Source organism: Oncorhynchus tshawytscha, linkage group LG12 (genome assembly GCF_018296145.1).
Source record: "Oncorhynchus tshawytscha isolate Ot180627B linkage group LG12, Otsh_v2.0, whole genome shotgun sequence".
In the NCBI taxonomy this organism is placed as follows: Eukaryota; Metazoa; Chordata; class Actinopteri; order Salmoniformes; family Salmonidae; genus Oncorhynchus; species Oncorhynchus tshawytscha.
In genome coordinates, this window is record NC_056440.1 from 67,432,740 (window position 1) to 67,451,506 (window position 18,767).

The 18,767-nt window shown below is 44.5% G+C and overlaps 1 protein-coding gene across 1 annotated transcript in view; it reads right to left on the reverse strand.

The window, feature by feature from the left end:
* Positions 1-18,767, reverse strand: part of LOC112264214 (spondin-1) — a 135,526-nt gene that overhangs the window by 91,972 nt on the left and 24,787 nt on the right. Inside the window, exon 6 of the mRNA XM_042330955.1 lies at positions 10,230-10,378. Within this exon, the coding sequence (XP_042186889.1) occupies positions 10,230-10,378 (149 nt within the window). The remainder of the gene's footprint in view (positions 1-10,229; positions 10,379-18,767) is intronic.

An 18,767-nucleotide genomic window follows, 5' to 3' on the forward strand; every position in this document is an offset into this window, starting at 1 on the left:
ACCCCCTGTATATAACCTCGTTATTGTGTTACTTTTAATTTAGTAAATATTTTCGTAACTCTATTTCTTGAACTGCATTGTTGGTTAAGGGCTCGTAAGTAAGCATTTCACGGTAAGGTCTACCTACACCTGTTGTATTCGGCGCATTTGTATTTGGCAAAATTTTAAAGGGACAGTTGATCCAAATTGTAAAATTACACATTGGTTTCCTTACCCTAAGTTTCCACAGCAGCAGAGAGAATAAAATACATAATTTGAAGAACAAACATCATTGTGGCAATGCATATCTTGCAGTAAAACTGTAAACATGAACATCATGAAGTGACTCTGAAGAGAAGACAAGTTTAACGTTAGAAAAAAATCTTGCTTAGAAAATAGTCTTGATAATATGGGCCTAGACAATATCCAAAATAAATAACAACTGAATTCATCCATTTTCAGTAACTTTAATTGCTAAGTCATGTAATTGCAATACCACAATTCATTTTACGAATCTGGGAGGTAAAGTATTCAATAATTTAGCAGTATATTTTGGATGGAATTAAAGCATTAGAATGTACCAGTGGACACCAAAATAGAGCTCATTCTGCATTGTTTTCTGCATGCTGGAACTCCCTGGCTGGCAAATGTTTCGGTTTGGCTGGCTACTCCATGTACTTACAAAAAACAATGCGCGCACACACACACAAACAGACACACACACCTAATATATTTCATGGCAGGGAGAGTAAAAGCTTGTGAATATGATCCCTTAATAAAAATAATACTTAAAAAAAAGAAAAACTTACTCTCCCACTCACCTGCTGTCTCAAACTGACCTGCTGTCTCAAACTGACCTGCTGTCTCAAACTGACCTGCTGTCTCAAACTGACCTGCTGTCTCAAACTGACCTGCTGTCTCAAACTGACCTGCGTTCTCCCACTCACCTGCTGTCTCAAACTGACCTGCTGTCTCAAACTGACCTGCTGTCTCAAACTGACCTGCTGTCTCAAACTGACCTGCTCTCTCAAACTGACTTGCTGTCTCCCACTCACCTGCTGTCTCAAACTGACCTGCTGTCTCCCACTCACCTGCTGTCTCAAACTGACCTGCTGTCTCAAACTGACCTGCTGTCTCAAACTGACCTGCTGTCTCAAACTGACCTGCTGTCTCAAACTGACCTGCTGTCTCAAACTGACCTGCTGTCTCAAACTGACCTGCTGTCTCAAACTGACCTGCTGTCTCAAACTGACCTGCTGTCTCAAACTCACCTGCTGTCTCAAACTGACCTGCTGTCTCAAACTGACCTGCTGTCTCAAACTCACCTGCTGTCTCAAACTCACCTGCTGTCTCAAACTGACCTGCTGTCTCAAACTCACCTGCTGTCTCAAACTGACCTGCTGTCTCAAACTGACCTGCTGTCTCAAACTGACCTGCTGTCTCAAACTGACCTGCTGTCTCCCACTCACCTGCTGTCTCAAACTGACCTGCTGTCTCAAACTGACCTGCTGTCTCAAACTGACCTGCTGTCTCAAACTGACCTGCTGTCTCAAACTGACCTGTCTCCCACTCACCTGCTGTCTCAAACTGACCTGCTGTCTCAAACTGACCTGCTGTCTCCCACTCACCTGCTGTCTCAAACTGACCTGCTGTCTCAAACTGACCTGCTGTCTCAAACTGACCTGCTGTCTCAAACTGACCTGCTGTCTCAAACTGACCTGCTGTCTCAAACTGACCTGCTGTCTCAAACTGACCTGCTGTCTCAAACTGACCTGCTGTCTCAAACTGACCTGCTGTCTCCCACTCACCTGCTGTCTCAAACTGACCTGCTGTCTCAAACTGACCTGCTGTCTCCCACTCACCTGCTGTCTCAAACTCACCTGCTGTCTCAAACTGACCTGCTGTCTCAAACTGACCTGCTGTCTCAAACTGACCTGCTGTCTCAAACTGACCTGCTGTCTCAAACTGCGTTCTCCCACTCACCTGCTGTCTCAAACTGACCTGCTGTCTCAAACTGACCTGCTGTCTCAAACTGACCTGCTGTCTCAAACTGACCTGCTCTCTCAAACTGACCTGCTGTCTCCCACTCACCTGCTGTCTCAAACTGACCTGCTGTCTCAAAACCTGCTGTCTCAAACTGACCTGCTGTCTCAAACTGACCTGCTGTCTCAAACTGACCTGCTGTCTCAAACTGACCTGCTGTCTCAAACTGACCTGCTGTCTCAAACTGACCTGCTGTCTCAAACTGACCTGCTGTCTCAAACTGACCTGCTCTCTCAAACTGACCTGCTGTCTCAAACTGACCTGCTGTCTCAAACTCAAACTGACCTGCTGTCTCAAACTGACCTGCTGTCTCAAACTGACCTGCTGTCTCAAACTGACCTGCTGTCTCAAACTGACCTGCTGTCTCAAACTGACCTGCTGTCTCAAACTGACCTGCTGTCTCAAACTGACCTGCTGTCTCAAACTGACCTGCTGTCTCAAACTGACTGTCTCAAACTGACCTGCTCTCTCAAACTGACCTGCTCTCTCAAACTGACCTGTCTCAAACTGACCTGCTGTCTCAAACTGACCTGCTGTCTCAAACTGACCTGCTCTCTCAAACTGACCTGCTGTCTCAAACTGACCTGCTCTCTCAAACTGACCTGCTGTCTCAAACTGACCTGCTGTCTCAAAACCTGCTCTCTCAAACTGACCTGCTGTCTCAAACTGACCTGCTGTCTCAAACTGACCTGCTGTCTCAAACTGACCTGCGTTCTCCCACTCACCTGCTGTCTCAAACTGACCTGCTGTCTCAAACTGACCTGCTGTCTCAAACTGACCTGCTGTCTCAAACTGACCTGCTGTCTCAAACTGACCTGCTGTCTCAAACTGACCTGCTGTCTCAAACTGACCTGCTGTCTCAAACTGACCTGCTGTCTCAAACTGACCTGCTGTCTCAAACTGACCTGCTGTCTCAAACTGACCTGCTCTCTCAAACTGACCTGTTGTCTCAAACTGACCTGCTGTCTCAAACTGACCTGCTGTCTCAAACTGACCTGCTGTCTCAAACTGACCTGCGTTCTCCCACTCACCTGCTCTCTCAAACTGACCTGCTGTCTCAAACTGACCTGCGTTCTCCCACTCACTTGTTCTCACCTGTATGTCTTCCAGTTCAAATGTCCTGATCCTCTCCCACACACAGGTGGTAGCTAGTCTCTTTATTTGAGGCTCCAATTCAGTTATAATTATGCAGGCTGATTGATACTCTCGCATGATAAACAGCTGGAGAGAAAAGTAGTAGTATCTATGACTTACTAAAAAACCCAGGCCAATCATACTCCTAGAAAACTTCTCCTGAGTACCAGACCATCTCCTCTAAGTCAGGTTGTGCCATCCCTCATTGGTCCAGCCTGTGGCATCTGTAACTGTCTGCTCTGTGGTTTCACATAGTTCTGCATTCTGTGGGCATCTATAAGCTACTGTGCAGTAACAAAACGCACCCATACTGGCAGATTTCACAATACGTTCGAGAGAAATCATAGACCCTTCGCCACGTTTCCACCACTCACCTGTGGAGGGAGAGTATTTTTATCAGACTGTCATTAGTGCCTTTGTAATGGCTGACCGCATACACAAATCACCTCAGTGTATGTGTGTGTGGAGGGGGGAGAGGGCAGCAATGCCTCAGTTACACTACATAATACCAAGTATCCTGTAAATCAGATTTGCATTGGCTAATGAAACGTAAAGACACATGGCGTGGGGACTAAAGAGGAAGAAAATGTTCTCATTCGGTACATTAAGAACACAAGCAGGAACAGATCATGTGGACAGAAGCACACGCACACACACACCACACGCACACACACCACACACACACACACGATGTGGATCTATTCAACAAACCTCCACACACATTACCCTTTTCCACCTTCACCCGTCCACTAAAAATACATTCATTCTTATTAGAGCAACAATGGTGACCCTTGGAATTTTTCTAACAGATCATTTAAATGTGATTAAGGGGCCCTGTGTCATGTCTGACTCAATATGGTGGAGTAGGGGTGCTGAGAGAATGTGGGTGAGGGCTCTGTTTGAGGAGGCTCTTACATGCAATCATATTTTCATTCCCAGCGGGTCACATGGAAGAGATTGTAACGAGTTCACCAGGCAGAAGCATACGGCTGGCTGGCTGTGAAAACATGCAGGCTGTGTGGGATGGACAAATTGAATCCAGCCAAGTGTGGTTATCATGCATGTATCTTCACCACTCTTTTCAACACAGACGCCGTAATGAAGTGAAAACACAAAGAACATTCTGTGTATGTAATGCACCATGTGTGACTGATACGTGTTTCCTATTGGTTCATACAGAGACTGTGGGTTTCACTTCTGAATCGATATGGTTTTCACTTCTGTATGCAGACTGGAAAGTTGTTGTTCAGTCCCCAGGAGAGAGGCATCGTGGGTAAAGAACACACGCCATATATCAATAGGAACCCGACGTAGAGACACAGCTAGACAGATGGCACAGTACATCTTGGTCCCGGCAGTGAAAAATAAAGCCATCACACACAGCATTGTGCTGACGTGATGAGGGGGGGAGCTGCATGTGTGTGTGTTTACGAATGTGTGTGTGTGTGTGTGTGTGTGTGTGTGTGTGTGTGTGTGTGCGTGCGTGCGTGTGTGCGTGCGTCCATGTGCGTGTGTGTGTTGGGTTGTGTGTGTGTACAGTATGTGAGCGTGCATACTCAATGCCTACTTGGCAAATGAAACTTTGTATGAACATTGAGATCAGTGCACCCCTTGGCTCGTGTCGAGCCTCTGCCTATGAATATCAATTTCTGCTTTCTATGAATATCAATTTATAACTGCCTTCATTGCTATGTTGCTAGCCCCCACACCCTACCTGACACAAAAGCAAAGCGCCTTTTTGTTTGTGTCAGCATTTATACCAAAGAGTGCTTTCTTGCTCCGCTGCTCAAAAACAGAGCGGCTCCTTCACCCCAGAGGCTAACTTTTCCTCAAGGACAAGGAGAGGCTGTGTGTGTTCTCAGAGAAATATTAAAAGGGAACACAGTGAATGCAGGCGACAGCCAAGCAGCCCAGTGCAATGGAGCTGTCAACTCCTAGTTAACACAGCATATACTGTATGGAGCTCACCAGTTAGTGCCCAGTACGCCCTCTGACATTACGAGAGGTTGTGTGTGACTACAGGCTCATCTCCTCCACAGCACACACACTTATGACACTCACACACACTCTTTAAGCCATGTGTATATTACCTCAACTCACAAGTGCCCCTACACATAGACTCTGTAACGGTACCCTGTATATAGCCTTGCTACTGTTATTTTATTGCTGCTCTTTAATTATTTGTTATTTTTCTATTTTCTTATTTTCTCTTTTTTCTTTATTTATGTTTTACTTCAGTTTATTTGATTAAATACTAAAACTGCATTGTTGGTCAAGGGCTTGTAAGTAAGCATTTCACTGTAAGGTTCAGGGCATGTGACAAATCAAATTTGATTTGATACAGCATGTTCTTCCAACCTGTTTTACAAGACAGTTGGTAATCAGCTGGTAATCACCATACTGCTATGTTTTCAACCAGCCAATCTGACTCTTCATTTATCCACTTGTGCAGTGGTGTTCAAACCTTTTTAGCAGGGAACCCATTTTTTCTGCAATCATTTTTGGGGACCTAATTTTTAAAATTTCTCACGACCCCATCCCAAATCTAAAGACACAGCCTAACAAATTACCTTCAATTCATTACATTTTCCTATCGGACAGTCAGTATTCAAAAACAGATTTAAAAACAAAACTGATTTGAGCATTCATATTAATTTCATATTAACTTGCAAGCCCTTTACCAACAAAGCAGATTTAAAAAGTAAGAAAATTTTGCTAAAAAAAGGAAATATACCAAACAAAAACATAAATGCAACATGTAAAGTGTTTCAGCTGAAATAAAAGAACACAGAAATGTTCCAAATGCACAAAAAGCTTATTTCTCTCATGTTTTGTGCACACATTTGTTACCATCCCTGTTCGTGAGCATTTCTCCTTTGTCAATATAATCCATATCAAGAAGCTGATTAAACAGTATGATCATTACACAGGTGCACATTGTGCTGGGGACAATAAAAAGCCACTCTAAAATGTGCAGTTTTGTCACATAACACAATGCCACAGATATCTCAATTTATTGAGAGAGAGTACAATTGGCATGCTGACTGCAGGAAAGTCCACCAGAGCTGTTGCCGGGGCATTTTATGTTAATGTCTCTAACATAAGCCGCCTCCAAAGTCATTTTAGAGAATTTAACAGTACGTCCAATCGGCCTCACAACCGCAGACGTGTAACCAAGCCAGCCCAGGACCTCCAAATCCGGCTTCTTCACCAGCGTGATCGTTTGAGACCAGCCACCCAGACAGCTGATGAAACTGAAGAATATTTCTGTCTGTAATAAAGCCCTTTTTGGGGAAAAACTCATTCTGATTGGCTGGATCTGGCTCCAAGGAGTACCAGTAACAAGTCAATGTGCAAGAGTGTGAAAGAACGTGAATGTGTGTGTGTGTGTGTGTGTGTGTGTGTGTGTGCGCGAATGTAGTGAGTGTGTGTGGTGTCAATATGCATGTGAGTGTATGTAGTGTATGTGAGTGTGTGTATATGTGTGTGTTGGAGTGTCAGTGTAGTATGTGTGAGTGTGTGGGTAGAATCCAGTGAGTGTGCATAGAGTGAGTGCAAGAGAGTCAGTGTAAATAGTCCGGGTAGACACATTTTGATTAACTGTTCAGCAGTATTATGGCTTGGTGGTAGAAGCTGTTCAGGAGCCTTTCGGTCCCAGACATGGCGCTCTGGTACCACTTGCTGTGCGGTAGCAAAGAGAACAGTCTATGACTTGGGCGGATGGAGTCTTTGACGATTTTTAGGGCCTTCCTCTGACACCGCCTGGTATAGAGGTCCTGGATGGCAGGGAGCTCGGCCCCAGTGATGTACTGGGCCATACGCATTTGAACTTTTTGAAGCTCTGAGGGCCCATGTCAAATATTTTTAGCCTCTTGAGTGGGAAGAGACGTTGTCATACCCTCTTCACGACTGCATGGGTGTGTTTGGACCATGGTAGGTCTTTAGAGATGTGGTCACAGAGGAACTTGAAGCTCACGACTCGCTAAAATACAGCCGCGTAGATGTTTCCTGTAGTTCACGATCAGATCCTTTATCTTGCTGATGTGAGGGAGAGGTTGTTGTCCTGGCACCACACTATCAAGTATCTGACCTCCTCCCTATAGGCTCTCTCATCGTTGTCAGTGATCAGGCTTTAATGATGTTGTTGGAGTCGTGCATGGCCACACAGTTGTAGGTGAACAGGGAGTACAGGAGGGGACTAAGCACGCACCCTGAAGGGCCCCAGTGTTGAGGGTCAGCATGGTGGATGTGTTGTTGCTTACCCTTACCACCTGGGGGTGGCCCATCGGGAAGTCCATGATCCAGTTGCAGAGAAAGGTGTTCAGTCCCAGGGTCCTTAGCTTAGTGATGAACTTGGAGGGCACAATGGTGTTGAATGCTGAGCTGTAGTCAATGAACAGCATTCTCACGTAGATGTTGTCCAGGTGAGAAAGGGCAGTGTGGAGTGCAATAGAGATTGTGCCATCTGTGGATCTGTTGGGTTGGTATCCTAATTATAGTGGGTCCAGGATGTCTGGGATGATGGTGTTGATGTGAGCCATGACCAGCTTTTCAAAGCACTTCATGGCTACAGATGTGAATGCTACAGGGCGATAGTCATTCAGACAGGTTACCTTGGCATTCTTGGGCACAGCGACTATGGTGGTCTGCTTTAAACATAGGTATTACAGACTGGGTCAGGGAAAGGTTAAAAATGTCATTGAAGACACCTGCCAGCTGGTCAGCGCATGTATTAAAGAGTTGCATTAAGGCCTGCAGTGTGAACAAGGCTTAAGTGGCAGCCATTATCACCATGGGATCTGGTGACAGCCAATCGCGTTTACTTTCCCCAGCAGTCTCCACTGAAAACCACAGGCTACAGAAATCATCTCTCTCTCTCCTCTGCCATGTAGAGTACTGTGCAATATTCCATATGTAAGATTTTTACATCTCCCCCAGGAGAAGGTAATGGTTTGATCCTGTTGCTTTCTACCTGGTTTAAATTGAGGTCTGTTCAGTGGGTGGGGGGGATTGGATCATTTACCACCCCCCACTGGGATAATATTCTACGGAGAGCTACCTAGAATATCAATGTAAGCCTACTATAATAGCTGACACAAGTGGGTGAAAAGAACTATCCACCATTTTATGTCATCAATTATCTTGTCACTCAACAGTACTGTAACTACTCTGCACTGTAGGGTTAAAACTGACGCCAACCTTGCTTTGCGGCCGTCTCTCCATAAATCCTCTATTTGCTCTAATCGTTTGGAGAAGGTCCAGGAGGACTAATACAGATACCATAGCAGACAGTATTGTGGATAATACAGCCTTGTGGATAGGTGGCGGTGATGACGCACAGAGCCCAGCTCTCACAGTGTGCTCTCATTATGTGCCATGACTCCAGGTCTTCAATATTACCCTACAATAATACACTCTATGGGGCCATCTGCTACACACTAGCACAGGCTATTTAAAGAATGAGAGAGAGAGAGAGATTGTACAGAAAGAGGAGAGGTTTGGAGAAGAGAGTTGGGGAGAGAGATGGAAAAAGTAACAAAGGGAGTGGGAGAGAGTGTGAAAGACATGCAAAGACAGAAATATGGTGAGAAAATGAAACAGAGGAAGATTTTTACTAGAGGTAAAACTGCTAAACTATATTTTCATATTTAATATTTTTGAACAGGAGAGAAGCTCTCGTACCGATGAACATGAATGTATCTATTAACCTTGCATGAATGTGAACTGGTCATCACCAGTTGCAAGGGACATTCTCCTAACATGGGCTAGCTGGCTAATGTTAGCTAGACAGATAACTTGCTAAATAGCAATTTTCGTAAATGGACTTAATGACAAAAAAAATATGCACAAATGTTTGTCTCTAAATTAACTAACATATTCCTCTCAATTGTACATATTTTTGCTCGACTCATTAAGACGTTATAACTACTTACATCTGCTTCCCCCGTAATGTTTTGTCAGCCATCTTTGTTGAAGAAAGCCACCAGGGACGGGTGGCTTGCATCCAAATTCGTCATTGGAACCACTCAATATGATTGTTCATATAAAAACCTTGGGACTCAAATGCATAATGAGTGCTCTAACTCCCTCTTGTGGTGGTCTGGAGCAATGAAGCCGTGACGCTGGGTACCTCTCAGACCCGCGGTGCAAGCTGACAACTTTTAGAGGAGGAACTACTGTAGACAATTAAGCAGACCATTAACCAACATTTGCAATGATCCTTATAGTACAGATGTTTCTCTCATTTAGGTCATCGCTTGTGGAAATCATTATGCAAAAAGTATGGAATACTTCAACACATTTTGGAAAACATTCCATGTTCCAATTCCATGGCTTTGTACTGTAAATACCAAATAGACACTATCTACTTTGAATATCCAGAGGGCGTAGATAACGCAACAGTGTCCACCATGCATTTCACAGCTGTGAAGTATAAAACCACATAAAGGGGCAGGTTGAGAGACTTCCTGAATGTAATTAATTAAAGTACTCTGTAGCTCACGGATCGATCAGAACGCCCACTGAGATATGAAAACTCCATTACTTACTGTACTGATACCACAGCCACCTGGATTATCCAGAGAGTAGAGCCATTGGCTGGCCCATATATATATAATTACTAGAACGGGAAAAGACCCTCAAACCAAGGAAAGTTGAACAATGACTTGAATGGGGATGGAGATTTAAATCATTTTTATGAGTTTGCCATCCTTGACCTTTATAAAAGACTCATAGATCATCCACTGCAGTAGCAATAGCACTACCAACATGTTTATAATGGATTCTCAAGCTTTCAACCACATTTGAACAACATTGCTTCCCCACTCAGAATACAATGCTAATCTGGACTCCATTTGAGGACGCAGTGAAGCATAACCGGAGAGTGATCCGATCACCTTGGTCAGATAAAAAGTGACATAATGTGGCGACCTTAACCCAACACCCAGAACATCAGCAAGGGATACAGATCTCATGGCGTAACGGATAAGGTGTTGGCTTGTCAATCGTTGGACCTAAAATGTGCTGCAATACCAATAGCAGGTGTACGTCCATACGGCCGTGCCAGGTCTTACCTTCTGCCTGATCTCTTCCTCCATGGAGACAGGTGATCCCAGCTCGGCCACCTTCTTGATGCCCTCGCTGGCGTAGCCACCATACTCCCACAGCACGTAGTTCTTAGAGTGGGACGCTCCGATGATGGCCGACCAGTGGTTAGCACGCCCTGGTGAGGTTAAGAAAAACAAAACACCACCAGAATTATCATAATCTCTTACAATCCAGGAGGCAGGCTGGCCAAACATTTCTGCCAGTGAAAGGTTTGCACCTATTCCCATTCCGCAAGGCATAATATATATAGGTAAAAAAAATATAAGATTAATGTAAGGTTACGGAATGTTCTGTTTCTTATTCACTTTGAAAATGACAGATAATGATTCATATAGAAGTAATGTACGTATCAGATCGTGACACAGTAATTACAGTATTATATTACAGATTTTTTTGACTTCAGAGGCTCAGTACCTAACTCTCTCTGTAGACATTTACGCTAGATTGCAATGAACAGGTAGAATTTATCACGCTTCTGCCCCCAATGAAATATTGACCAGTAGCATCGGAAAACCGCAAGGCTGATGAATGTAAGAAAAATACTTATTTGAGTATAAGAATAGTAGGCTAGACCATCAACATTAGTTTTCCATTCATACAACATGTCGGTAAACAGTAGACAGTAGATTTGCAGTGGTAAACAAGGAAATATTTTATTTCAGATGTAGAGAATTATTGTCAAATAGAAAAATCACCCTTAGTCTGCTCATAAAGTAGGACTATGTTGTTCTGATGATAATACCAAACCAGAGGGTGAAATAGTCTGATAACCTTGACATCTATGTTAGGGAGAGGTAAATCGCTGGTCAATGTTGGTTGCAATTGAGATCAGTTGTGCGGGTGACTTTAGTGTGTATTGATGGTTTAACGAGAGATCAGCTGGCGATAATCTGGTGGCTTTCGATGGTTGCAATTGGTCCGTACAGCCTATTACAATGTTCAGAGAGACACAATGATGAGCTGTACAAGGCTATAAACAAGTAGGAAAACTTATATCCGGAGGCTGCTTTTCTGATTAACGGCAGTTTTAACTCCGTGTCATTAAGACACATGATGCCCAACTTCCATCAACGAGTCTCCTTCGCGCCACTAGGGGCGATAAAGCCCTAGACCACTGTTATTCTACCCACAAGCAAACATACAAGGCCCTGTCTCATCCGCCATTCAGCAAATGAGATCATGACTCTGTACAACTGACTTACCTAGTTAAATGAAAATAAATAAACATTGCAGACAACCCTGAGGCTACGGCTGAGGACTGGAACAAATATGAGAAATCCTGCTATGACCTCCGCAGAGTAATCAAACAAGCAAAAGGACAATATAGGAATATGGTGGAATAATATTACACAGGCTCCGACGCCTGCCACATGTGGCAGGGGCTACAGTAAAATACGGATTATAAGGGAAGACCCAACCGTGATCTGCCAAACAATGCCTCTCTACCAGACAAACTCCATGCATTTTATGCATGCTTCGTCAATAACAACATTGTGCCGGGTGTGAGTGCCGCCACCATTGCTCTCTAAGGCTGAAGTGAGAAAGGTCTTTAATCAGCTCAAAACCCGCAAGGCCGCGGAGCCTGACGGTATTCCATGGCATGGTCCAAGAGCATGTGAAGAACAGCTGGAAGGCATATTCATCGTAATTTTCAACGTCTCCTTGCCCCAGTCTGTAATCCACATGTTTTAAGATGACCACCATCATCCCTGTTCCTAAGAACTCCTAAGACGTCATGCCACAATGACTACTGCCATGTAGCACTCACATCTGTAATCATGAGGTGCTTTGAGAGCCCGGTTATGGTACACATCAACTCAATCATCCTAGACACACTCCAATTTGCATACTGCCCCAACAGACCCATAGACAACGCAATCTAAATTGCAATCCACACTGCCCTCACCCACCTAGATAAGAGGAATACCTATGCGCGAATGCTGTTCATTGACTACAGCTCAGCGTTCAACACTATTGTCCCTTCCAAGTTCGTCACCAAACTTAGGACCCTGGGACTGAACACCTCCCTCTGCAAGTGGATCCTGGACTTCCTGACGGGCTGACCCGAGGTGGTGAAGGTAGGCAAACATCACATCCGGGGGGGATTGAGAGCTTCAAGTTCCTTGGTGTCCAAATCACTAAGGACTTAAAATGGTCCACACACACCTCAGGAGGCTAAACATGTTTGGCATGTGCCCTCAAATCCTCCAAAAGGGGTTTGTACCATTGAGAGCATCTTGACTTCATCACTGCTTGCTATGGCAATAGCACCGTCCTTGAGCACATGGCCGAACAGAGGGTGGTGCGGACAGCCCAGTACATCATTGGGGCCGAGCTCCCTGCCATCCAGGGCCTCGGTGTGAAAAGAAGGCCTGAAAAATTGTTAAAGTCTCCTACCAGTCAAGCAATAAACTGTTCTTTCTGCTTCCACACGGCAAGCGGTACGGTGCATCAAGTCTGACACCAACAGGCTCCTGAACAGCATCTATCCCCAAGCCATAAGACTAGTAAATAGCTAACTAAATTGCCACACGGACTCTCTGAGTTGACCCTTATTTTTGCACAGTCTCTATGCACACTCACAGTGCCCTCCCTACACACTCACACACACTGACACTCCAACACAGACACAAACACTCACTTTATCATTTGCTCACACACACATAATATGCACAAACATTTATACTGACTCCACACACACACAATTATCATATACACCGCTACTACTCTGTTTATCATATTGTAATGGACACGATGGGAGACAGGAAGCTGGTTTCAAAGGCAGGGTGCAGCAGGTGTTTAATTTTAAATGACCACAGGAAGAGGCAGGTAGCTGGGTCCAGGGGCAGGCAGAGGTCATACACAGGGGGTCCAAAAGGCAACAGTACAAGCAGGGAAAAGGCTAGTAATGTCATCCGGGAGATCAAGCAATAGGTTGATAACAGGAAATCCGAAAGTACAGGCAGAGAATAGGCAAAAGGCGTCGTTAGTGAGGCAGGCCAAAACTATCATACACGGGAGGATTACGTTAGGGGAAAACCAGAGCTCCCAATATAAGTGTGTCACAAATCAAACAATACCTCACAATGATGGGGTACAAATAAATAGTGTGTGATAATGACATACAGGTGTGTGAACAGGTGATCAGAATTCAGGTGATTGGGATCTGGAGGGTGAGCTGCGTTCTGGGGATCTATGTGTTTGAGATTGTGAGCTGGAAAGTGAGCTGCGTTCAGGGGATCTACGTGTTTGAGAGTGTGAGTTGGAAGCAGACGTTACAGATATATCATGATACTCAGTCACCTTACCCCTATACATATCTACATCTATAACTCCAGTATCCCTGCACATTGTAAATACGGTACTGGAACTGACTGAACCTGTATATAGTATGCTTACTTACTTTGTGTTCTTCTTATTTTTATTTCCTGGTTGTCTTTTTCTACCTTATGTTATTTTTAGTGTTACATTGTTATTGATTACTGTGTTGTTGAGTTTAGCGCTTGCAAGAAAGGCCTTTCACTGTACTTGTTCACGTGACATTAAAAACTTGAAATAGCATACTGAGTTTCCAAATATAAAATCAAAATTCGATCTGCTGATGCAATATATTGTCCTCTCTTCACTTCCCAAGGTCAAAGACCTACGAGTGGATAATTGTCTTCTTTATTACTACAAAATAAACTCATATCCCACTTCCTCATCCCTCCCTCCTCTCCTCGTCAAGAGCAACTCACACATATTTTTATTTATTTCACCTTTATTTAACCAGGTAGGCAAGTTGAGAACAAGTTCTCATTTACAATTGCGACCTGGCCAAGATAAAGTAAAGCAGTTCGACACATACAACAACACAGAGTTAAACATGGAGTAAAACAAACATACAGTCAATAAAAATAAGTCATAAGTCATACAGTAGAAAAATAAGTCTATATACGATGTGAGCAAATGAGGTGAGATAAGGGAGGGAAAGGCAAAAAAAGGCCATGGTGGCGAAGTAAATACAATATAGTAGTAAAACACTGGAATGGTAGATTTGCAGTGGAAGAATGTGCAAAGTAGAAATAGAAATAATGGGGTGCAAAGAAGCAAAAATAAATAAATACAGTAGGGGAAGAGGTAGTTGTTTGGGCTAAATTATAGATGGGCTATGTACAGGTGCAGTAATCTGTGAGCTGCTCTGACAGCTGGTGCTTAAAGCTAGTGAGGGAGATAAGTGTTTCCAGTTTCAGAGATTTTTGTAGTTTGTTCCAGTCGTTGTCAGCAGAGAACTGGAAGGAGATGCGGCCAAAGGAAGAATTGGTTTTGGGGGTGACCAGAGAAATATACCTGCTGGAGCGCGTGCTACAGGTGGGTGCTGCTATGGTGACTAGCGAGCTAAGATAAGGGGGGACTTTACCTAGCAGGGTCTTGTAGATGACCTGGAGCCAGTGGGTTTGGCGACGAGTATGAAGCGAGGGCCAGCCAACGAGAGGGTACAGGTTGCAGTGGTGGGTAATATATGGGGCTTTGGTGACAAAACGGATGGCACTGTGATAGACTGCATCCAATTTATTGAGTAGGCTATTGGAGGCTATTTCGGAAATGACATCGCCGAAGTCGAGGATCGGTAGGATGGTCAGTTTTACGAGGGTATGTTTGGCAACATGAGTGAAGGATGCTTTGTTGCGAAATTGGAAGCCAATTCTAGATTTAACTTTGGATTGGAGATGTTTGATGCGAGTCTGAAAGGAGAGTTAACAGTCTAACCAGACACCTAGGTATTTGTAGTTGTCCACATATTCTAAGTCAGAACCGTCCAGAGTAGTGATGGGTTCAGGTAACCAGGAAACCTGCTGGCTAACTCCGCTCTCCACAGATAATGGTTGAATAGCTTCTCAGTGGTGTATTACTTATTAAAAACTGGGTGGTTCGAGCCCTGAATGCTGACTGTCTGACAGCCATGCTATATTAGACCGTATACCATGAGTATGAAAACCCTTAACACCCCGGCAGTCCTACAATCTAAGCTAGATGCCCGCAATCTCACACAAATCATCAAGGAACCCACCAGGTACAACCCTAAATCTGTAAACAAGGGCACCCTCATAGACATCATCCTGACCAACTGGCCCTCCAAATACACCTCCCCTTTCTTCAACCAGGATCTCAGCGATCACTGCCTCATTGCCTGTATCTGCTACGGATCCGCAGTCAAACGACCACCCCTCATCACTGTCAAACGCTCCCTAAAACACTTCTGCGAGCAGGCCTTTCTAATCGACCTGGCCCGGGTATCCTGGAAGGATATTGACCTCATCCCGTCAGTTGAGGATGCCTGGTCATTCTTTAAAAGTAACTTCCTCACCATTTTAGTTAAGCATGCTCCGTTCAAAAAATGCAGAACTAAGAACAGATATAGCCCTTGGTTCACTCCAGACCTGACTGCCCTCGACCAGCACAAAAACATCCTGTGGCGGACTGCAATAGTGTCGAATAGTCCCCGCGATATGCAACTGTTCAGGGAAGTCAGGAACCAATACACGCAGTCAGTCAGGAAAGCCAAGGCCAGCTTCTTCAGGCAGAAATTTGCATCCTGTAGCTCTAACTCCAAAAAGTTCTGGGACACTGTAAAGTCCATGGAGAACAAGAGCACCTTCTCCCAGCTGCCCACTGCATTGAGGCTAGGTAAAACGGTCACCACTGATAAATCCATGATTATCGAAAACTTCAACAAGCATTTCTCAACAGCCGGCCATGCCTTCCTCCTGGCTACTCCAACCTCGGCCAACAGCCCCCCCCCCCGCAGCTACTCGCCCAAGCCTCTCAAGGTTCTCCTTTACCCAAATCCAGATAGCAGATGTTCTGAAAGAGCTGCAAAACCTGGACCTGTACAAATCAGCTGGGCTTGACAATCTGGACCCTCTATTTCTGAAACTATCCGCCGCCATTGTCGCAACCCCTATTACCAGCCTGTTCAACCTCTCTTTCATATCGTCTGAGATCCCCAAGGACTGGAAAGCTGCCACAGTCATCCCCCTCTTCAAAGGGGGAGACACCCTGGGCCCAAACTGTTACATACCTATATCCATCCTGCCCTGCCTATCTAAGGTCTTTGAAAGCCAAGTCAACAAACAAGTCACTGACCATCTCGAATCCCACCGTACCTTCTCCGCTGTGCAATCTGGTTTCCGAGCCGGTCACGGGTGCACCTCAGCCACGCTGAAGGTACTAAACAATATCATAACCGCCATCGATAAAAGACAGTACTGTGTAGCCGTCTTCATCGACCTGGCCAAGCTTTCGACTCGCAGACTCAGTAGCCTCTGTTTTTCTAATGACTGCCTTGCCTGGTTCACCAACTACTTTGCAGACAGAGTTCAGAGTGTCAAATCGGAGGGCATGTTGTCCAGTCCTCTGGCAGTCTCTATGGGGGTGCCACAGGGTTCAATTCTCGGGCCGACTCTTTTCTCTGTATATAACAATGATGTTGCTCTTGCTGCGGGCGATTCCCTGATCCACCTCTACGCAGACGACACCATTCTGTATACTTCCGGCCCTTCCTTGGACACTTTGCTATCTAACCTCCAAACGAGCTTCAACGCCATACAACACTCCTTCCGTGGCCTCCAACTGCTCTTAAACGCTAGTAAAACCAAATGCATGCTTTTCAACCGTTCGCTGCCTGCACCCGCACGCCTGACTAGCATCACCACCCTGGATGGTTCCAACTTAGAATATGTGGACATCTATAAGTACCTAGGTGTCTGGCTAGACTATAAACTCTCCTTCCAGACTCATATCAAACATCTCCAACCTAAAATCAAATCTAGAGTCGGCTTTCTATTCCGCATCAAAGCCTCCTTCACTCACGCCGCCAAACTTACCCTAGTAAAACTGACTATCCTACTGATTCTCGACTTCAGCGATGTCATCTACAAAATAGCTTCCAATACTCTACTCAGCAAACTGGATGCAGTTTATCACAGTGCCATCCGTTTTTGTTACTAAAGCACCTTTTACCACCCACCACTGCGACCTGTATGCTCTAGTCGGCTGGCCCTCGCTACATATTCGTCGCCAGACCCACTGGCTCCAGGTCATCTACAAGTCCATGCTAGGTAAAGCTCCGCCTTATCTCAGTTCACTGGTCACGATGGCAACACCCACCCGTAGCACGCGCTCCAGCAGGTGTATCTCACTGATCATCCCTAAAGCCAACACCTCATTTGGCCGCCTTTCGTTACAGTTCTCTGCTGCCTGTGACTGGAACAAATTGCAAAAATCGCTGAAGTTGGAGACTTTTATCTCCCTCACCAACTTCAAACATCTGCTATCTGAGCAGCTAACTGATCGCTGCAGCTGTACATAGTCTATCGGTAAATAGCCCACCCAATTTACCTACCTCATCCCCATACTGTTTATATTTATTTACTTTTCTGCTCTTTTGCACACCAATATCTCTACCTGTACATGACCATCTGATCATTTATCACTCCAGTGTTAATCTGCAAAATTGTAATTATTCGCCTACCTCCTCATGCCTTTTGCACACAATGTATACAGACTCTCATTTTTATTTATTTTTTATTTTATTTTTCCTACTGTGTTATTGACTTGTTAATTGTTACTCCATGTGTAGCTCTGTGTTGTCTGTTCACACTGCTATGCTTTATCTTGGCCAGGTCGCAGTTGTAAATGAGAACTTGTTCTCAACTAGCCTACCTGGTTAAATAAAGGTGAAATAAATAAAAAATATATATATTTTTACTGCTCTAATTACGTTGGTAACCAGTTTATAATAGCAATAAGGCACCTTATGGGGTTTGTGATATATGGCCAATATATATGTTCAGGCACTCCACATTGTGTCTTGCTTAAGAACAGCCTTTAGCCGTGGTATATTGTTTAACTATAGTCACACAGAGAGGGAAATAAAGCTGTGCATGTGACGATGGAGGGAGCGAGGAGAATAAAAAACCTGCTAGCCTGTTTTAGAGTAACCTTCAACATCAGAATGTATGGCATCGGCCCTTCACGTGTGCCCCTCCTCTGCTTGAAGGACAAATGGACGCTTGTAAAAATATCAGCCTGACATGACATTGTGCTGTATCTTCTTCTATCTCTCCCTCCCTCTCTCTTTCTTTCTTCTCTCTCTCTCACTCCTGCTGCTAGCAGTGAAGAAGCAGACACTCACAGACCATCATGACCGTGGATAGCGTGTGAAAAACATTGCTAAAACCTCTTTTAGCAATAGTTCTATCTGTGTTTGATTGAAAGTAGTTATAGAAAAAACACAGGCACATTAACAAATAATTACCAGATACTAATGATGCTTGAGGAGGAAGTTGTAGATGGTGATCTGCTGTATGTATGACAACCAGGGATGGTTACCTTGGCTATTACTTTGTGGTGGTGAGGAGAACTCAATTATAAAAACCACAAAACCAATTATGGGTTTCCTAAGACACAGAGTGGAAACGCATGCATAAACAGCACACACACACACACAATGTAACACAGAC